Below are 22,454 nucleotides of genomic sequence, written 5' to 3'. Positions count from 1 at the left end.
TGACCACTTTTTATTATTTTTTTTTTCAATAAATGGGTGAAGCAATGAAAAAACAACAAATCATTCCTATTGATTTTTTTCCCCATTCCGCCATTCACCATATGGGATAGACTTTTAAAAGTATTTTAATAGCATGGGTACTTTCAGATGTAGCGATGCCTTTGATATATTTTTTTGGATTGTTTATTTTTGTCTTTATTTTGTGGAAAGGGGATGATTATTATTATTTTTTTAACTTGTTTTAGTCGATACTTTGCACCATTCAGCTTTCCCTAAACCAGTGATGGTTGACCTTCTGGAAGTTTCTCCAATCTGCACATGGGATCTTTTAACCACAGCCAAAGTGACCATTGGGTTCTTGTTCACCCCTCTTACCAAGGTCCTTTTCCTCCGATTACTTAGTTTGGTGGAGCGACCAGCTCTAGAAAGAGTCCTGGTTGTTCCAAACTTCTTACATTTAAGAATTGTGGAGGCCATTGTGCTCTTGAGAACTTTCAATGCAGCAGAAATTTTTTTGTACCCTTCTCCAGATCTGTGCCTCCACACAATCATGTCTCTGAGCTATTTATTTCCTCCTCATGGCTTGGTTTTGGCTCTAAAATGCATTGTCAACTGTGAGACCTTATATAGAGTAGGGTTGTTGCGGGTATCGAAATTTCGATACCCAATCGATACTTTTGTCCCGGTATCGATACGATACCGGGATTTCCGTTTTTTCGATACTGGGCTGCGCTTCTGCGCAGTCTAGTATCTCTGAACATGAGCGCGCTGCTATCGGCGCGCTCATGTTCTCTCTCAGCAGCATGGGGAGAAGGAAGCTGTCCTCCCTCCCCCTGTGCTGCTGCCGCTGCCACCAATGAGAAGAGAGGGGCGGAGGAGGGGCGGCAATGAGAAGAGAGGGGCGGAGGAGGGGCGGCAATGAGAAGAGAGGGGGTGGAGGAGGGGCGGCAATGAGAAGAGAGGGGCGGAGGAGGGGCGGGCGCACTGCGCCACCAATGATAGGATTACTATCGGAGCGATGGGAGGAGACATCAGCTTCACTAGTGGGCGTTCCTTCTTCCTGCGCTGCGATTGGACAGCGCTACAGCCAGGGAGAAGGAACGCCCACTAGTGAAGCTGATGTCTCCTCCCATCGCTCCGATAGTAATCAGCAGCATGTGGAGCAGGAGAGGAGACAGTAATGGGGCACTGCAGGCGAACGGAGCGGCGCCCAGGACTAAATGGTGAGTGCTGAGACATCGCTGGGCGCCGCTCTGTGTGGCCTAATAGTGAAAGTCTGGACTCATATACAGTAGTCTTTAACACATACAGGAGGCGGGTGCCGGCAGCAGAATCGCATTGCCGGCACCCTGCCCCTGACAGGGAGCTGCGATCAGCGGCAGTTAACTGCCGCTGATCTGCTAGTACCCGCCTCCTGTATAAAGGGGTAAAATCATTGGTGGTGCAGTGTGCCCCCCCCCTCAATCCCCCCATCCCATTAAAATCATTGGTGGCACAGTGCGCCGGCCCCTCTCAGCCCTCCAGTATTAAAATCATTGGTGGCAGTGGCCACAGGGACCTCTCCACTCCCCCTCATTGGTGGTGCAGTGGCAGCTTCTGATCGGAGCCCCAGCTGTGTAAGCCTGGGGCTCCGATCGGTTACCATGGCAGCCAGGAAGCCCTGGTTGCCATGGTAACATCCCTGATGCTGTGTGCACAAAGCACAGAGCAGCAGGGACAGTGTGGAGTCCTATTCACCCTGATAGAGATCTATCAGGGTGAATAGGAAAAGGGATGAAAGATCCCAGGTTCTAGCCCCTAAGGGGGGAAATAGTTATTAAATAAAAAGTGAAAAAAAAAAAAACACTAAAATATGAAGTATAAATCACCCCCCTTTTCCCAATTTCACATATAAAATATATAAATAAACATATTACATCGCCACGTCAGAAAAGTCCAAACTATTAAAATATAAAAAAAAAATCTAGGTGGTGAATGCCGGAACAGAAAAAATAAAATAAAAACTGCGCGATTCGCCATTTTTAAAAATGAGGAATGCACGTGGCTTTTTTTGTTTATTTTTTTCGCGTGGTATCGAATGGTATCGAGTATCGCAATACTTTTTCATGGTATCGAAACCGAATCAAAAATTTGGTATCGCAACAACTCTAATATAGACAGTGGTGTGCCTTTGCAATTCATGCCCAATCAACTCATTTTACCACAGGTGGACTCCGATCAAGGTGTAGAAAAATCTCAAAAATGATCAAGAGAAGTGGGAGGCCCCAGAGCTAAATTTCAAAAGTCATTGCAAAAGGTCTGAATACTTATGTCCATGGAAAAATTAAGTTTTTCCTTTTTAATAATTTTTGAAAAAAAGTTTCTAAATTTCTGTTTTCACTCTCTCATTATGGGGTATTGAGTGCAGAATGACAGGCAAAACTTGAATTTGTTTTTTATTGTAGCACAAGCCCTCAACATAAGAAAAATGTGAAAAAGGTATAGACTTTCTGAATGCACTATATACTGTAGATATATACGGTAGATATGCTGTAAAACATAATTAGAATTGCTGCGTGAAAGTAAACCATTGTTACATCTAATACATAGTGGTATAATTCTCACAGATCAGCTCTTACTTTTGACACAAGAGTTGTATTTTGGATTGCTTTTTCTCTAGAATTCTTGTCTTCTCAAGGATCTCTGAGCGGTTGTCCCCCCATGTGACCCCACTGTATTATCCAGGAAAGAGGAGCTCCCACTATGAGGGGCTTGTTGCAACCATGTATTACAAGGTGGCGCATGAATTATATTACATGTGAAATGTCTGGGTGCCTGTACCATTTGTTTAGTGTTGAACAGCATAAACAAGTAACCCACCTGTATTCGTAACCCTGTTAAACAGGACACGTGGACGTCAGAATGACTAGGTAGATTAGAACCTGTGACATAGTCTGGTCCAATCAGTCCTTTAATGGGTTCCTCCTTTATTTTTTCGACTATACTAGAATAAATCTTTCTTTGTGTTTCTGTAGGAGGCGTGTATGGAAGATCATCACCAGACCTATATAAAAAGCATAAGCAGTGCTCAAAAAGTTGGATGTAACATACAATATTATGCCAAACCCATATTGTAAAACAATGAAAAACATATACATTGCTTGTTGGTTAGATAAGGGAGCATTCACACAACAGTATTTTTGGTCTGGATCCAATCTAGATTTTTTGCAGTTCAGATGTGGACCTATTCATTTCAATGGGGCCACTAAAGATGCTGTCCCGCATGTCCCAAATTTTTTTTTTAAATAGAACATGTCCTATTCTTGTCTGTTTTACGGACAAGTGGAAGGCTGAAAAGTCAGCCTGAATTTGTGGGAGGGGCATATTACCTTTTTAAGCTCCAGCCCCCAGCTTCTCAGGGCGCTTCTGTTCACACCCACCCACCCCCCCTGTTCTCAAACACTCCCTTTTAGGGTATGCCCACTACTAGGCTTACCCTCGCTCCTGGCTTCCGGCACAACACAGCCAGCTAGGTCAGGGGAAGCGCTTCACCCTCTTATCACAGTTAAGCCTCTCCCATAAATATAGACATTTCTAACAAGGGGCCAAACGTGCTGATCCGGAAAATGCTGAACGCACACGGCTGTTATACGCATTTTGCAGATCCACAATTTGCACCCTTAGGCCTCTTGCACACGACCGTATGCCCTTCGAGATATATGGTCCATGAGCGGGCCATATGTCCCGGAGCAGCATTGATCGTGCGCAAAGGAGCACACAGCATCATAGATTACAATGATGATGTGGACGTTGGGTCGCCCGCGGGGCTATTGTCCCATACTCATACAATCTTATGAGTGTGGGACAATAGTCCCGCGGGCGGCCCGACGTGCATTGTATTCTATGATGCTGTGTGCTACCATGCACGCGAGCAATGCCTCTCCGGGACATATGGCCCGCTCACGGACCGTATATCTCGGAGGCCATACGGTCGTGTGCAAGGGCCCTTATAGAGCAGAAGACTTAACAGTAGAGTTCAATGGGAGGGAGCATTCAGACAGAAAAGCTTGTTTGTATAAGCGGGACAGGTCGACTTACAGCCTGTGCATGCTCCCTCCTTGGACCTGCAAGTACGTAGCTTCTTTACAAACCGTAACAGAAAATATATCTAAATATCAATTGACTTGTAACTTCAAATTCCTCAACAGTGATGCAGACTTACAGTATATATACATATACTGTATATTGTTCAGATGAAAAGAGACCACAAGGGGAGAGGATGTACACAATATATTGTGCCTTTTTCTGCCGACCTTCAACAGAAAATACTGAAAGTCACACAAAACTGTGGTCACTTCCCCCTATATCGTACACTATGGGAAACTATATCAAACATAGTACAAGGTCACCCTAAACACCCTATGTTTATCAGCAAAGACAATGTATAGAGGGTGCACCAGATTTCCTGGTCAATCTCTTACTTGCTGGTGGACAGGGTACATGCTCTCCATGCATCTAACTCCACCGAGAGCTGCTCAATCTGCAAAGGAACAGACACTTCCCGACGTTTTAGAAGCTGGCTGGAAATGATTGCAAGAAAAAAAGAAAGAGTGATCAGGGAAAGAGAAGATTATTCATTAAAGGGTAACTGACCTTTTATACAACTTTATTTTAAACTATTCTAAAGGCCCTTATTCCCGGAGAACTATAAAATCCATACACCTATATACTGCCAACCTGTCATCGGTGTGTGGATTCCAAAGCGCTATAGACAGCCTGATCTTTGGGGGCCTACTTTGGCAGTAATACAGTAAAATCAATAACATTTTGGGCCAGTTAGAATAGTTTCAAGTAAAGTTGTGAAAATGGTTGGTTACCCTTTAAAGGGGGTTGTCTCATCTGAGACATTGGTGGGATATCGCTAGGATATGGCACCAATGTCAGATAGGTGCTGTAACTGTTTCCAGAACGGGCCCCCAAAAGTGAAGGAGAGCACACCGCGCATGCGCTTTCTATGCTGCGCTCAGCTATATTCCGATGCCCTAGAGAAATGAGTGGAGAGCCCAACACTCTATTCACTTCGATGGGACTGCCAGAGACAGCCAAACCAGTGCTCAGATATCTTCAGCAGTCCCATGAAAAGGAAGGGGAAACGGCCACACATCCGTGCCTGCACTCCGCTCACTTCGGGGGTCCTGTTTTGGAGATAGATGTGATATACCACCAGCGTCTCAGATAAGACAACCCCTTTAAGTAACAACCACAGAAAGTCTTGTGATGCTACAGTGTTTTTAAAGGAGATTGTAAGCCCAGCTTGAGACAGTGATGATGTAAAAGGCACCGGGGGAGATTTATCAAACCTGGTGTAAAGGAAAACTGGTTTATTTGCCCATAGCAACCAATCAGATTCCACCTTTCATTTTTGTGAGCTTCTTTGGAAAGTGAAAGGTGGAATCTGATTGGTTGCTATGGGCAACTAAGCCAGTTTTTCATTTACACAAGTTTTGATAAATCCCCTTCCCCCCGGATTTACAGTGCTGAGAAACATGTGGATGTTACATACTGTAAGTAAAGGGTACTTACTACTGCGTCACTACACTTACCGGGTACAGAACTACTGTACCAAGTAGCTGTCCGCTCTGCCCGTATGTCCCAGTCGGCATTACTGACAGTAAACTGACATTGATGTGAAGGTTACTTTTAGAACTTTTTTTTTTTTTTTTTCTGTTTCTGTTCCGTTTTTGCAGGTTCTGTTTGCGGTCCGTATGCGGAATCATTAATTTCAATAGTTTCCGTATACATTCCGTTTCTGTATATCCGTTCCGCCAAAAGATAGAACTTGTCCTATTATTGCCCGCAAATAACTTTCCGTCGCTTCATTCAAGTCAATGGGTCCGCAAAAAATACAGAATGCATACGGAACACATCCGTATGTCATCCGTTTTTTTGCGGATCCATGCCCACGTGTTTACTGTTTACAAACATTACTGTACATTACAGTAATGATTACAAATTTTATGTTTCAGTTTGCGATCTGCAAAAAACAGATCACATACGGAAACCATACAGAGATTTTTTGCGGAACTACGGAATGGAAACGGAAACACAACGGAAACAATAAACGGAACAATGGATCCGTGAAAAACAGACTGCAAAATACAGAAAAAGCCATACGGTCGTGTGCAAGAGGCCTTAGACAGACAACTTATGATCCGTGGTATAGGAATCCATAACGGAATACTTAGATAAGGCTACTTTCACACTCGCGTTTTGGGCGGATCCATCATGGATCTGCAAAAACGGATCCGTTACTATAATACAACCACATGCATCTGTCATGAACGGATCCGTTTGTATTATCTGTAACATTGCCAAGACGGATCCGTCATGAACTCCATTGAAAGTCAATGGGAGACGGATCCGTTTTCTATTGTGCCAGATTGTGTCAGAGAAAACGGATCCGTCCCCATTGACTTACATTGTGTGCCAGGATCCGTTTGGCTCAGTTTCGTCAAGCCGACAGCAAAACGCTGCAGAAAGCGTTTTGGTGTCCGCCTCCAGAGCGGAATGGAGATGGAATGGAGGCAAACTGATGCATTCTGAGCGGATCCTTTTCCATTCAGAATGCATTAGGGCAAAACTGATCCGTTTTGGACCGCTTGGGAGAGCCCTGAACGGATCTCACAAACGGAAAGCCAAAACGCCAGTGTGAAAGTAGCCTAAGGCCTCATGTACACGACCATTGTTTTGGTCCGCATCCAAGCCTCAGTTTTTGCGGCTCGGATACGGACCTTTTCACTTCAACGGGGCCGCAAAAGATGCGGACAGCACTCCGTGTGCTGTCCGCATCCGTTGCTCTGTTCCGTGGTCCGCAAAAAAAATATAACCTGTCCTATTCTTGTCCGTTTTGCAGACAAGAATAGGCAGTTATACAGTATCAATGGTTGTCCGTGCCGTTCCGCAAATTGCGGAACGCACACGGACGCCATACGTGTTTTGGGGATCCGCAAACTGCAAAACACACAACGGTTATGTGCATGAGGCCTAATCCGAACCTTGTAGGCGGAACTTGAAAACACAAGTTCGTTCAATTCTAAGCTTCATTTTGGGCTTGTGTGCTAGGACCTTGACTGAGAAATAGAATGAAGGGATCCATAACTCTTCTCCATGTACATGACCATTTCAGTGCACTCCGATCCAAAAACCAATGGGCCAGATTTATCATTAGCTCAAGTCAGAATAATGGAGTGAAAAAGTCGCAAAAAAATGCGCAAATGCTAAAACTGCGCACAAATTTGCGACTTTTTTCTGCTCTGCACTATGCTCGCCAGTTTTCTGAAAGTGGGCGTGTTTTCTTATGTAAATTAATCTCTAGACAGATTTACTATTGGGACTATTTAAAAAGTCGCAAAAAAAAAAGCGCAATTTCACTCCAGTGAGGACCATGCTTATCTTATAAGACTTTTTAATAGAACATGCGACTTTTTCGTAAAAACGTGCAACTTTTTCGTAAAGATGTGCGACTTTTATAAAGCTGCTTACTGACGGATAAACTGCTACCGTCAAACCACATTTATTACAGTCTTAAAGGGCCAATCATAAATCTGACTTAGCTAAAACTGACTTTAGCCATATGTGAAAGTGGAGTGAACTGTCAGAGTAATGAAAAATCTGGCCCAAAGTGCTCACAAGGCTTCTTCATTCTAGCGATCAGTGGGAGTCTCAGCTCACATCTTCTCATGGACATAAAGTGCACTTTCATTGAATGTCTTCCGTAGCCATTAAGTGTTACACTGAATGCTCCTCTCCTTTAAAACATCATTTTGGTTTCTTTTAAGCTTAATAGATATAAATTTAATAATACATAATACATCTTTATAGTGGTCAGCTCTCTATAGTGCTACATTTACTGCAGAGCCTCAAACCACCACTAGGGGGAGTGCACTGCATACATGGTTGTGTGAATAGAAGGAAGGGCAGTGGATATCCGACCCTCTTAAAGATATATTACGTAATGGCGTTAAACGTTTAATAGCCATGTTATGTCTTTACCTTGCTCTATTAAATAGAAACTGGTTAATTAAGAATAGTGCCACTAATAAGAAACATGATTTTAGTAAAGATTTTAGAATAGCAATTCATTGTCATATAGTAATATTTTTTGGTTGTAAAGTTCCTGTAGGCATTTCCATTGTGTGTCCTTTTCTTTTACAATTACCAGGAGGTACCAACCTTGTATATTCATAAAGTGCAGGCACAATGCTTGTATAGTGTCTTCTAATAGCAATTAAAGCCCCAATGTAGCCGCACAGTATGAGAAGCTCATTGCGGACCCTGGAAAGATACAATAAATAGTCCCAGAAAACATTAGAATATTATATGAGCCCCCACTTGTAGAGAAACATTGGTGACAATCAATCTAGAAAGGAGGGGACATCTAGTAAACCACTGTTGGATCCTATGACATGGCTACTTTAGGCCCCGTCCACATTTTCATGTGACACGTCCATGAAAAAAAAAGCGTACGTGTTTCATTCGTCAAGATGCCCGTGAAGGAACTGTGGTTAGTCCGTGTGTCCGTTTTTACCATCCGTGTGTCATCTGTAATTCACTGACGTTGCTCAGGTGAAAATTAATTTTCAAAGAAACTCCTATCAGTCTTCAGTGAAAAACTGACGCACCACGGATGCCATCCGTGGTGTGTCCGTGATTTTCATGGACCCATAGACTTCTATGGGCGTGGTTGGTCCGCATCACGGATCAAAGTGGTGCATGTCAGTAAAAAAATACTGAAATGTGAACACATTCAAATCAATAGGTACGTGTGCTGTCCGTGGAAAATGCGGACAGAACACGTCAATGAAAAACGTAAATGTGTACGAGGCCTTAGTAAATACTTGTATTCCACCCAAAACATAACACTCTTAAATAATCTTTTCTTACAACTCTGTGTTGTGTCATTCCTCTGTTATTCCTCCTGGAAATGTATGTACTCGCACAGTCTTACACTGAGTATCAATGTGTGTAGGAACCCAATGACCTGTCCATACATTTCCAGAAGGAATGACAGAGGAACGGCACAATGCAGAGGTTTCAGTAAAGGTTATTTTATTGGGAACAGTATAACCAGACCACTGATTTTATCTGAATGAAAAACTTCAAAATCCTTACAAATGATTTAAATGAATGTTTAACCTATGTATAATCTCCACCATGAATATTAGAATGGGGTTGTTTGCATCATTTCTTCTAGGGCACTTTGTTCATCCGATCAGTCTTATCTTTCCCAGGGGTTCAGGCTGTAGAATTTCCTTCCCCTAAACTTAATTGACTGAACCCCCAAAGTGACAATAGACACTACTTTATTCGGTGGGTGACTGAAGAGGCCTACCGACAGGAATAAGAATACTCACTCACTACATTTATGTAGTACTAATCTCTCCGTTCTAATGAAACTGAGAAGATCAAGAATGGGACATATGGAATCCAAAGTCCAGTCCAGACTGCTAATCTCTTCTGTAAAAAACAGGGAATAAAACACATAGACCAGTGTAAAATGATCCTTTGTCATACACAAAATGTACATATAGTAGAATAAAAAATAGCAATTCCTAACTTAGAACATCTCAGGGCTAAAAATGGTGCAAAATTTACAGGTCATGCTCCAAATTCCTTGAATGGTTCCAAGCTGACACGTATATCTGACAGAAGTGATAGATTTTGGGGCATGCCTACTGAAGCCTTAGGCCTAGTCCACATTTCTGTGTCTATTGGACAACTGTGGAAATATCTACCCCCGAAGAATCCGCGTTTTGTCCGTGTGCCTGTTTTTTGCCCATCATGTGTCATCTGTATTCTACGGACACTTCTCAGCTGAAAATTTATTTCCAGAGCATCTCCTACCAAAGGTCTGTGAAACACTGACAGAACATGGAGACCATCGCATCAAGAACCAAAGTAGAGCATGTATTTGTGATATTTTCACTGACCCACAGTCAGTGCAAAACCACTGATATGTGAACAGACACATTAAAGTCAATGGCCCAGATTCAGGTAGATTTGCCCATTACTTACACCTCAGCCGCTCAGCTGAATTTCTCTGCGCTGGAGCAATTTTGCCAAATTGCCACCTGATTCAGGAATCGTTTGTTCATTTAATTTGCTCCTGTTTAAGGCAAAGCTGAGGGCGCAAGGCCGTGCAAGTCAAAGTGGGTGTGCCCCTATGTAAATGAGGAATTTTCGGCTCAGCAGAGGTTTGCTAGCATAATTTCAGGGCAAATCCTGCTCAGCAGCTTGCACTGAGCAAATAAATAGGAGCAGACTTGCGCAGGTTCTTTGCTGAATTTCATCCTGCTTTTTCCTCCCCCCCCTCCTCCCCCCACCCCTGCATCCCCACCCCATGCCTCCTCCGCACCACGGAGATTGAGGAGCCAGAGCCGGGGCACCCTTGGCCCAAAGAAAAAAACTAAAAAATAATTTTATGTCGACATTTTTTTGCTCAACACAATATGATTTTTTTATTATTTTTCTATATGCTCAGGATTTGGGATTTGGATTTGGGTCGGGCTGCTGATGTCATCCTGCAGGATTGTTACCAACTCAAGGATGACTTCAGGGCTAAAGCGAAACATGCGATACACCTCAGTATCAGGCCTCATGCACACGACCGGTTTTTTTTGCGGTCCGCAAAACGGATTTCCGTTGTTCCGTGATCCGTGACCGTTTTTTCTTCCGTGGGTCTTCCTTGATTTTTGGAGGATCCACGGACATGAAAAGTGAAAAAAAAAACTAAGTCAAGTTTCCATTGAAAATGATAGGAAAAACGGACACGGATCACGGACACGGATCACGGACGCGGATGACTATCTTGTGTGCATCCGTGATTTTTCACGGACCCATTGACTTGAATGGGTCCGTGAACCGTTGTCCGTGAAAAAAATAGGACAGGTCATATTTTTTTCACGGACTGGAAAAACGGATCACGGACGCGGAAGCCAAACGGTGCATTTTCCGATTTTTCCACGGACCCATTGAAAGTCAATGGGTCCGCGAAAAAAAACAGAAAACGGAACAACGGCCGCGGATGTACACAACGGTCGTGTGCATGAGGCCTCAGTCATCTGAAAAAGGTTGTAGCGCCCTCTGTAAATCCTCTCCCGTGCCCTCCTACGAGTCGGCTCAGTCAATAGAATATCAAGAACCATAGCTGCCCCTGGCATGTTGGTGCACAGATGTGAGGTCCCGAAAATGTGGGTGCTCTGCTTGTTCAGATCGTCTGTCTAGGTGCTGCTGAAGTTGCGCGCTCCTTCAGATGACATTTGGCCATCTTTTGCTAACTTGCCCCTGCTTTTAACAGGAGCAAGTTTGCCCAGGGAAAAAAGCTTGCACGCTTCCAGCGCAAGATGCGCATCACACGCGCATGTTTCTGAATCATCGGCAGTACCTAATTTGCATATTCGCTGAGGGAATTCCATGAAGGCGCAACTTACACCCCGCGCAAAATTGCGCAGGAACAGCTAGGCTGCGTGCGCGGGAAAATGGCCGCATTTCAGGCTTAACTGGTTTACAGAATCAGCCGCAAATTTGCATAGGAGCAAATCAGTACTTGCGCGGCGCAAATCACACTTGTTCCCGCGCAAGTGCTTCTTGAATCTGGGCCAATGGGTACATGTGATGTTCATGGAAAATGTAGATAGCACATGTCAGTGAAAAATGAAAAGGTGAACAAGACCTTAAGGTCTGGTTCACACATCAGTGTTTTGGTCAGTGATTTCCATCAGTGATTATGAGAAATCTTTCCATTATACCTTTATTTCTGCAGGCTCCACTCCTGGTTTTGGCTCACAATCACTTATGGAAATCACTGACCAAACACTGACGTGTGAACTAGGTCTAATTACGGTATGTTACGAAATAAATGTTGTCCTTCTAACGTTGCCTGTGCCCCTGATGTGAAAATAGGATACACACACCTATGAATAGCTAATTTCAGCTGTAACATTCACTGATACTAGATAATAGATTAACAATTATTCAATACCTTTTATATAATTGATCCCGACTGGCAGGGCCTTTTCAGATTCTGAACTTAGCAGATAATATTTGACAGCTTGAAAGATGTCTCCTTCTCCATGGCAGTTCTCTGCAAGTTGTGAGCACTCTTCTGTACTTGGCAAATTACACTGTAAATACATGTTGGAATATCTACAGACAAGGTTGAATACGTGCATTTCTGCAAGTTTTTTCTTGGTGGATAGGCTGTAGACATGCGTTTTTTGTTTGGCAATTGGCATCTCATAGATCCTTTATCAACAGGGTCTCTCTTGTGACAGATGACCAGTAATGATGCTTTTCGATTATATGTTGGATAAAGTCACATCACTCTACATATATTCACATGAACATGTACACTGATGTTTCAACCAGCCTGGGTTTTCCTCAAGCCTGTGAAAGACCCAAGTGGCAGAAACATTGCTGTATGTGTTCATGTGAATAAACCTTGACTTTTTATGTTTAGGGGTCATTTACTTACAGTGCCACACCATTTTATGGCATAAAAAAATTACAAGTTTTGCGACTTTTCTAAATGCCAGTGCGACAAAAGATTTTTATATATTTTTTTTTTAACTTTTTTATGGTTTTATAGCTCATGTTTGAAGCTACAAGACTCACTTTTTTTTATTTTTTTCTGTACCATCATGTTTCATAAAGATCCATGATGAGAGCAGAATTGCTCCGTTCCTATGTTGGCCTACTAGCCAAAATAAGAATGGCAGCTCCAATAATTTAACAGGCTGAACTGGATGGCTATATGTCTTTTTTTTTTCAGCCTTATAAACTATGTTACTATGTTATGTTAAACTAATACCCTGGGTCTCTGCAGAGAAACCCAGCATATTGAATTCAATTACAGGCATCTTCATTGGCTGCAGAGGATGCCGGTAAGAAGCCCAGAAGCGCACACTTCCGTGTTTTTTAGCTTTTAGATGCCGTGATCATACTTGATCACTGCATCTAAAGGCTTTAATGACTGCGATCTGCATTATTGCCGGTCGGGGTCATTAGCTGCTGGTCTCTGCTGTTTGAATGGAGCCCATTGCACACGCAAGCGGGTGCCATGTTTAACCATCGCTCCAGTGCCGTACATGTACAGCGGTGGTAGCGAAATGGTTAAAGGCTATGTACACTTTTGGGGGGCAATTTTTTTTAAATTAGTGCATTGTACTCATTGTGAGATAAAAATCCTTTTTCAGTTGGTCTTTATATGGAGTTCTTTTCTCTGTACAGAACTGAGATGCTCTACCAGCAGGATCTGAATTTTCTCTCTGCTCCGTCAGACAGCTAGCTGATGGGCTCCTTATCTCTGCTCTCAGACCTTATAAACATTAATCAAAGCTCAACCCTTAACTTACTGATAAGAATGTGGCTTAAATAAGTGTTTATGACCTCTTAGTAATTTAGAAATAAGGGTTATTAGATGACCGACACAAAATGAAAGTAGGATGCACACAGCGCACAGGGAAGCTTTTTATAGTTGGAAACTCATTGAACACATAACCTGGCTGTGAATTGAGGTCAACATAAAGAAAACTCTGAAGATCAGGTCTGTTTTCCTACTGATATTAAAGAGAGCCTGTCACCACAAAATGCAGTGCACTCTACAGGCAGCATTGTATAGAGCAGGAGGATTCAACATCTGGCTCCTCCACTGATCAGATATTTTCAGCAGCCACCGGCATTAGAAACTGTGTTAGTGGACAGGACTACAAGCAGAAAGCTCCAACCAATGTGTAGTGTCCATGCCAGGGTACTGCAGCTCAGCTCCTATAATTCCATTTTCATACCAAGAACCGTAGAACAGAACAGTTGACAGGAGGTGGTGGTCTTCTACCAGTCTGATATTGATGACCTATCCTGAGAAGAGAATCTGTTCATATGTTTCATGCTTATTGTGTTACTTGTGTTATATTATGTATGTATATCCATTCTTAGATGTACAGTGGCAGGGAATTTACAGTGCTTTCAAATAATTAATAATAATTTTGCTAAAAGAGGACCTGTCAACACAAAATGCAATGCGATCTGAAAGCACCGTGTTATAGAGCAGGAGAAGCTGAGCAGGTTGATGTGGGAAAAGATTCATTAAAACCTGTAAATGATACGTTTATATCTCTGCTTTTTTCACATCCTGTGAACAGCTATCTGTACAGGAGGAGGGGTTATCAGTGACTGGCAGCTATCTGTACAGGAGGAGGGGTTATCAGTGACTGACAGCTATCTGTACAGGAGGAGGGGTTATCAGTGACTGACAGCTATCTGTACAGGAGGAGGGGTTATCAGTGACTGGCAGCTATCTGTACAGGAAGAGGGGTTATCAGTGACTGACAGCTATCTTTACAGGAGGAGGGGTTATCAGTGACTGACAGCTATCTGTACAGGAGGAGGGGTTATCAGTGACTGACAGCTATCTGTACAGGAGGAGGGGTTATCAGTGACTGGCAGCTATCTGTACAGGAGGAGGGGTTATCAGTGACTGGCAGCTATCTGTACAGGAGGAGGGGTTATCAGTGACTGGCAGCTATCTGTACAGGAGGAGGGGTTATCAGTGACTGACAGCTATCTGTACAGGAGGAGGGGTTATCAGTGACTGACAGCTATCTGTACAGGAGGAGGGGTTATCAGTGACTGACAGCTATCTGTACAGGAGGAGGGGTTATCAGTGACTGGCAGCTATCTGTACAGGAGGAGGGGTTATCAGTGACTGACAGCTATCTGTACAGGAGGAGGGGTTATCAGTGACTGACAGCTATCTGTACAGGAGGAGGGGTTATCAGTGACTGGCAGCTATCTGTACAGGAGGAGGGGTTATCAGTGACTGACAGCTATCTTTACAGGAGGAGGGGTTATCAGTGACTGACAGCTATCTGTACAGGAGGAGGGGTTATCAGTGACTGACAGCTATCTGTACAGGAGGAGGGGTTATCAGTGACTGGCAGCTATCTGTACAGGAGGAGGGGTTATCAGTGACTGGCAGCTATCTGTACAGGAGGAGGGGTTATCAGTGACTGGCAGCTATCTGTACAGGAGGAGGGGTTATCAGTGACTGACAGCTATCTGTACAGGAGGAGGGGTTATCAGTGACTGACAGCTATCTGTACAGGAGGAGGGGTTATCAGTGACTGATAGCTATCTGTACAGGAGGAGGGGTTATCAGTGACTGACAGCTATCTGTACAGGAGGAGGGGTTATCAGTGACTGACAGCTATCTGTACAGGAGGAGGGGTTATCAGTGACTGACAGCTATCTGCACAGGAGGAGGGGTTATCAGTGACTGACAGCTATCTGTACAGGAGGAGGGGTTATCAGTGACTGGCAGCTATCTGTACAGGAGGAGGGGTTATCAGTGACTGACAGCTATCTGTACAGGAGGAGGGGTTATCAGTGACTGACAGCTATCTGTACAGGAGGAGGGGTTATCAGTGACTGACAGCTATCTGTACAGGAGGAGGGGTTATAGGTGACTGACAGCTATCTGTACAGGAGGAGGGGTTATAGGTGACTGACAGCTATCTGTACAGGAGGAGGGGTTATCAGTGACTGACAGCTATCTGTACAGGAGGAGGGGTTATCAGTGACTGACAGCTATCTGTACAGGAGGAGGGGTTATCAGTGACTGACAGCTATCTGTACAGGAGGAGGGGTTATCAGTGACTGACAGCTATCTGTACAGGAGGAGGGGTTATCAGTGACTGGCAGCTATCTGTACAGGAGGAGGGGTTATCAGTGACTGGCAGCTATCTGTACAGGAGGAGGGGTTATCAGTGACTGACAGCTATCTGTACAGGAGGAGGGGTTATCAGTGACTGACAGCTATCTGTACAGGAGGAGGGGCTATCAGTGACTGACAGCTATCTGTACAGGAGGAGGGGTTATCAGTGACTGACAGCTATCTCTGTATGCTCACTTATATCAGTCACTGATAACCCCTCCCTCCTGTACTTCACAGGAAGTGAAAAAAGCTGAGATATAAATGTATAAATTACAAGTTTTACTGAATCTTTTCCCATTTATATATCAATCTGCTCAGCTCCTCCTGCTCTATAAAATGGGGCCTGCAGATTGCACTGCATTTTGTGGTGACAGGTCCTCTTTAAATATCTTTAATCCTCTAGCAATCCCCTTAGAAAGCATTATCCATAGAACTGTTTTGCTAAATGGATTTTCAAAAGTTTTTCTCTCTATGTTATCAGGGAGACGAGGTTATATCCATGATCTTCTCTGCCACAAAAAAATGTATTCTCAAATAACAAGAACATTAACGTGATTTTTTGGGTATGTATCATGGTTTTTACTAATAGCTAATATTCATGGCGATAAGATCAGTAAAACAGAAAATTCCGGGACCTACTTTGCTATGTAGGTCATTAATTTCTTCAGTGCATCCTGGGTAGAATGCGCACAGCTTGACTAAGAAGAGATCATTGTCAGGAATCATTCTGAGAAGATCTGCTGCCAAGTCCCTGTGAAAGAAAATAAATTCTGCTCACATATGTTTTATCAGCAGGGTTCAGAACTGCTCACTGCAGCCATATACAGTATATAGAAAGCAGGTGAGGTATAAACAGACAGACTTGTTTTCATCACATTTATTCCCTATGTGAAGTGAAAAGATGCACTTGTATACTAACTGTGTACCGTATTACTTATCTGTCAAAAATCATTGGTAAAGTCCATTTTAAGAGTAACATTTTGATCTGCTGATGTCCGGGCCTTGTAAATCCCACTGATTGCTCAAAGAAAGGGACAGAAGCTCTCGGCTCAGCACAGTGCCACTTTAACTGTGTTTGACCCTGCAACACATGACAGACCATATGGGGCCCTCAGGCACCCCCAAAACACGCCCACACGTCCATACATGATGCTGCCACTATCTGTCTGTTATGGCCGGTGGAATGCCCAGGAACACACTGCATTCTACCATATGACAGGCAAACCTGTAGCACACTGGCCTTTAGTGATAACACAACAAAGCGGTACTGAAAGAGTGTGGGTACGTTTAGAGCAGCAAGGAACGACTTATAACATTTTAAGATTTAATGTGCAGAAAAAGTATAGTGCTAAAATGTTCCAAAAATGACAAAAAAGGACATACACACAAGCAAACAGTACAGAAATAAAAGGGATAAAATAATGAATGGCATACCAATTAGATCTGTGAGAGATCCACGCTGGGAGAACCATTGTCCAGACCTACAGCTAGGTATACCTCCGAATTCTGACCCTGTGTGTCAGTTCATGAGACATTTTAAGGGGTCCAGGCCCAGCCCACTTAGCCTTTCATGTAACCAGAGGCTGGGTAATCATATGCACAAAAGTCACCAGCTCTGGAAACTTTTAGATTGTGCCATAACTTTTGATAGATGTTTCTTAGAAACATAATTTTACGAATCTGGGTACACCAAACTTGCTTATGAAATATGAAGAACTGAAACCAATATTTGATTCTCAGGTTCCCCAAGGCTGAAACTTCCAGGACTAGAGAATCATCTGAATTCCCTGATCATAACAATGTAAGTTATTAATTATAAACCGTGAACAAGGCTGCATTTGAATCGTATTTTCTGGTCTATGGATAATATGCCCTTCTCAGCATGGGGTGAGCTCCAGACGTATGGTCTGGGTCCCGAATTCTTCTATTTGAACCAAAGTAGCTGAAAAAAAGAAGAAACAGTGGACTGCACTGAAGAACTTCCAATAAAACTGTTTATTTAAAAAACATACTAAAAAACAGACAATAGACATGCGCACTGTGGTAAACAAATTCGATGCTCTCAGTGGTTAGCGTAGTGCGCATGCCCGGGCCCGGTGGTGAAGTTCGTATGGGGGGATCTCAGGAATAGAGGAGAGTGACGTCACATCAATACAGGGCTGGCCAGATGATACAGGGGAGGAGTTAGGAGTTAGCTGCGCAAAACGCTGAGGGGTCTGGGCACTTCCAGCAAAAACACCGCCTGTGGGCACTTGCAATCCCTCATTTGCATATCTTTATAACCTCGTTTTTGCAGCTTTACAGACAATAACAACAAAGTTACCATTACTATCACGTGTTTGTGTCCAACAGTGCAATAGTAGCAGTATAGAACTTGGAGGTTGGTGACAGACTGTTACAAACAAAATATGAAATGGTTGCATGTATATTTAATGTTATGACGTCAAAAACAGTTAAACGAACCCAACAGAACAAAGCCTAAGGCCTCCTGCACACGAACGTGTGCTCCCGTGGCCGTGCTGTGGAACACTGACCGTGGGGCAGCCGCAGCGGATCACGGACACATTCACTTTAATGGGTCCGCAATCCGCCCGTTCCGCAAAAAGATAGGACATCTATCTTTTTGCGGAACGGAAGCACAGGTTTCCGTTCCGTGCTTCCGTTCCGCACCATTCCGCATCTCCGGATTTGTGGATCCATTGAAGTGAATAGGTCCGCATCCGTGATGCGGAATGCCCACGGAACGGCGTCCGTGTATTGCGGATCCGCAAATGCGGTCCGCAATACGGCAACAGGCAGCACACGTTCGTGTGCAGGAGGCCTAAGTGTGATATGCAGGTTTGTTATATGGAGGTTAATGTAAATGACCACAATGGGTGAACTGCTAAGGCCTCTTTCATACGGGCGTCCCGGATTTGCTACAGATGCGTCGCGTGTGCATTGCGGGAAACACGCGCGGGTGCGCACGCAATTATGCGATTGCGTTGCGTTGTTCAGTTTTTATCGCGCGGGTGCAATGCGTTTTGCACGCACGTGATAAAAAACTGAATGTGGTACCCTGACCCGAACCCGTACTTCTTCACTGAAGTTCGGGTTTGGGTTCGGTGTTCTGTAGATTTTATTATTTTCCCTTATAACATGGTTATAAGGGAAAATAATAGCATTCTGAATACAGAATGCTTACTAAAATGTCGATTGAGGGGTTAAAAAAATAAATAAAATTTAACTCACCTTATCCACTTGATCGCGCAGCCGGCATCGTCTTCTTTTTCTTTCAGGACCTGCAAAAAGACCTTTGATGACGTAATCGTGGTGAGCACAGTGACATCAGCGCAGGTCCTGCTGAATGAAGATTTCTATCTTCATTCAGCAGGACCTGCGCTGACGTCACCGCGCTCACCAGGTGCTGAGCGCGATTATGTCATCAAAGGTCCTTTTGCAAGTCCTGAAGGAAGAAGAAAGAAGACGATGCCGGCTGCGCGATCAAGTGGATAAGGTGAGTTAAATTTGTATTTATTTTTTTAACCACTCAATCGACATTTTAGTAAGCATTCTGTATTAAGAATGCTATTATTTTCCCTTATAACCATGTTATAAGGGAAAATAATACAGTGAATTTACTTTAATGGGGTCCAGGGTTGCTCATCCCTATCATCTCCTAGCAACCATGCGTGAAAATCGCACCGCATCCGCACTTGCATGCAGATGCTTGCACAGCCCCATTGAAGTGAATGGGTCCGGATTCAGTGCGGGTGCAATGCGTTTACCTCACGCATTGCACCTGCGCGGAAAACTCGCCCGTGTGAAAGGGGCCTAAATGATGCATAAACTTGTTGTGAGCCTCGCTTCATCTACAGTACGCTACAGTATGTGTTAGGGTTCATTAGTAGAAGTGATAGTGTGTATACCTGTATCCCGGTGATGGGAAGCTGAAGGAAAGATATAATATTACAAAATGTGATAGAAAGTGTCACAGCTTCATTACATTTAGGAAAATATTTTTATCACTCCTGTTTTACAAATGAGTAACATAGGCCACATGTAGATGAATTTCACATTCCTATCTATTTATTCATCTTATTTCTATCTATCTATCTATCTACAGTAGAGATAAATCATAAATCACCATAAAAACTAGATCATGCTGCGAATTGTAAAAAATCAAGCACAAATTATAGTAATTGCAGAAATGCCAGAATATAAATAATGTATGTGAAATACTGTATTTTTCGCCCCATAAGATGCATTTTCCCCCCAAAAGTGGGGGGAAAATGCCCCTGCATCTTATGGGCCGAATACTAATGATCCATCTCACAAATGCATTGCAATACCGAATCCGTCTTTCCGGTTGTCATCCGGAAAAAAAGGATCCGGTATTAATTTTTTTCTCATTTTTAAAGGTCTGTGCATGTGCAGACCGCAAAACCGGATCCGTTTTGCGGGAACACTTGGGGCCGGATCCGGCATTAATGCATTTCAATGGAAATGAATGCCGGATCCGGCATTCCGGCAAGTGTTCAGGATTTTTGGCCGGAGAGAAAATTGCAGCATGCTACAGTATTTTCTCCGGCCAAAAAACGTAAGAGGGACTGAACTGATGCAACCTGAACAGAATGCTCTCCATTCAGAATGCATTAGGATAAGACTGAACAGTTTTTAACCGGTATAGAGCCCCCTAGGACGGAACTCAATACTGGAAAACAAAAATGCTAGTGTGAAAGTACCCTATCATTGGGGGTCTGATTGGGGGTCTGACCTGAGGTATAATGAAAACATTTTTTTTTACTTATTGTCCTCCTCTAAAATCTAGGTGTGTTTTATGGGCCGGTGCATCTTACAGGGTGAAAAATATGGTAAGTTGTACTGTCTCACACATGGAAAAGAACACCCTATAATAAACCAAGCCTTTACTTTTTCACTCCCAGAGATACTACTTCAAGGGTTATGTTTTTATTAGGGGTCCGAATCCTTTTCAGGAAAGACATGGTAGTGACTTGCCAGTTTATAATAAAAGTGCTTAACATATTTAGTTTTGTGGTCTTTGCCCCAGCACAAGCATACCGGTATCTAATTTTCACTTAAGCCTCTTTCACACGAGTGAGTTTTCCGTTTGATGTGATGCGTGTTGCGAATGGACGGCATCCATGCTGAATCCTGACCCATTCATTTCAATGGGTATGTGCACTTGAGCATTATTTTCCATTGACCATCGTTCAGGTAAACTCACAGCATGTTCGATATTGCCCGTTTTTCATCCAGCCCTTGCCTCATAGAAATAAACGGCTTGGATGAAAAACTGAAGGCATCTGGATGCAATGCAATTTTAACTGATAGACGCTAGACGATGTTTAGTGCTATTCTTCAGTTTTTCTTCATGCATGTGAAAAACACATCAAAAACTGATTACATCTGTTAGGAAAAACTGATTACATCTGTTAGGAAAAACTGAAACACTAAATGCAATTGCAGACAAAACTGATCAAACTTGAATTCAAAAGCATCAGTTTTTCCCTGAACAGACCCTGACACATTCAGTATCACTCTTATGAAATAAGCCTAAGATACTCAGAAAAGAAAACATTCAGCTAAAGGAACATAAACCATGAAGATAAGCATGTTGCCTATAATCTGTGGCACTTTATTGAAAATGTGAATGGAAAACTACTTGCTCTGAATCTCTGGGATCAGAGTCAATCTGTAATACATACCATGTGGTTACAGTCATGCATTTTCTTGAAAGGAGCTCTAGTGCATATTGAGTTGCTTGTGCTGCACCTTCTCCAATAACTGTGCCCACACATACTGCCAGTTCCAACTCATTTCCACGGATGAGGTTGGCCATGGCTAGCTTGAATAAAGCAAAAAAACATTTAACTTATTTGAATTTCTTTAACCATTCAAACATACACAAGTTAGGTCGAGAAATATTTGAACAGTGACACAATCTTCATGATTCGGGCTCTGCATGCCACCACATTGGATTTGAAATGAAACAATTCAGATGCTATTGAAGTATAGACTTTCAGGTTTAATTCAAGGGGTTGAACAAAAATATCCTGTGAAACGTTTACGAAATGCAACCAGTTTTCTACAAAGCCTCCTCATTTCAGGTGCTCAGAAGGAATTGGAATAATTAACATTACCATAAAATGTTCATTTTAATACATTGTAAAGAATCCTTTTCAGGCAATGACTGCCTGAAGTCTAGAACCCATAGACATCACCAAACGCTGGGTTTCCACCTTCATAATGCTTTGCCAGGCCCTTACTGCAGCTGTCTTCAGTTGTTGCTTGTTTGTAGGTCTTTCTGCCTTAAGTTTTGTCTTAAGCAAGTGAAATGCATGCTCGATTGTGTTGAAATCTGGTGATTGACTCGGCTATTGCAGAATATTCCACTTCTTTGCCTTAAAAAAACTCCTGGGTTGCCTTTGCAGTATGTTTTGGGTCATTGTCCATCTGTACTGTGAAATGCCGTCCAATCAACCTTGCTGTATTTTGCTGAATCTGAACAGAAAGTACCGGTATATCTCTGTACACTTCAGAATTCATCTGGCTGCTTCTGTCTTCAGTCACACCAATAAACACTAGTGACCCTGTGCCATTGCAAGCCATGCATGCCCATGCCATCACACTGTCTCCACCATGTTTTAAGGAGCATGTGGTGTGCTTTGGATCATGAGCCATTCAAAGCCTTCTCCATACATAT

General features: G+C 43.1%; 1 protein-coding gene across 4 annotated transcripts in view; it reads right to left on the bottom strand.

The window, feature by feature from the left end:
• The window catches only part of WDR17 (WD repeat domain 17), a 202,594-nt gene that overhangs the window by 5,720 nt on the left and 174,420 nt on the right, over window positions 1–22,454 (bottom strand). For 2 of the 4 annotated variants that reach the window (XM_040418688.1, XM_040418685.1), the window contains 8 exons: window positions 21,457–21,596; window positions 19,657–19,677; window positions 16,388–16,499; window positions 12,020–12,161; window positions 9,393–9,495; window positions 8,212–8,313; window positions 4,461–4,559; window positions 2,860–3,043 (listed from right to left, as the gene is read on the bottom strand). In XM_040418688.1, the coding sequence (XP_040274622.1) occupies window positions 2,860–3,043; window positions 4,461–4,559; window positions 8,212–8,313; window positions 9,393–9,495; window positions 12,020–12,161; window positions 16,388–16,499; window positions 19,657–19,677; window positions 21,457–21,596 (903 nt within the window). Of the gene's footprint in view, window positions 1–2,859; window positions 3,044–4,460; window positions 4,560–8,211; window positions 8,314–9,392; window positions 9,496–12,019; window positions 12,162–16,387; window positions 16,500–19,656; window positions 19,678–21,456; window positions 21,597–22,454 lie in introns of those variants that run through there. The other 2 variants (XM_040418687.1, XR_005776375.1) reach the window with 2 other exon arrangements.

This window comes from Bufo bufo, chromosome 2, assembly GCF_905171765.1.
Source record: "Bufo bufo chromosome 2, aBufBuf1.1, whole genome shotgun sequence".
Classification (NCBI taxonomy): Eukaryota; Metazoa; Chordata; class Amphibia; order Anura; family Bufonidae; genus Bufo; species Bufo bufo.
The sequence above is the reverse complement of the archived record's forward strand: the minus strand, read 5'-3'. Positions and strand labels throughout refer to the sequence as shown.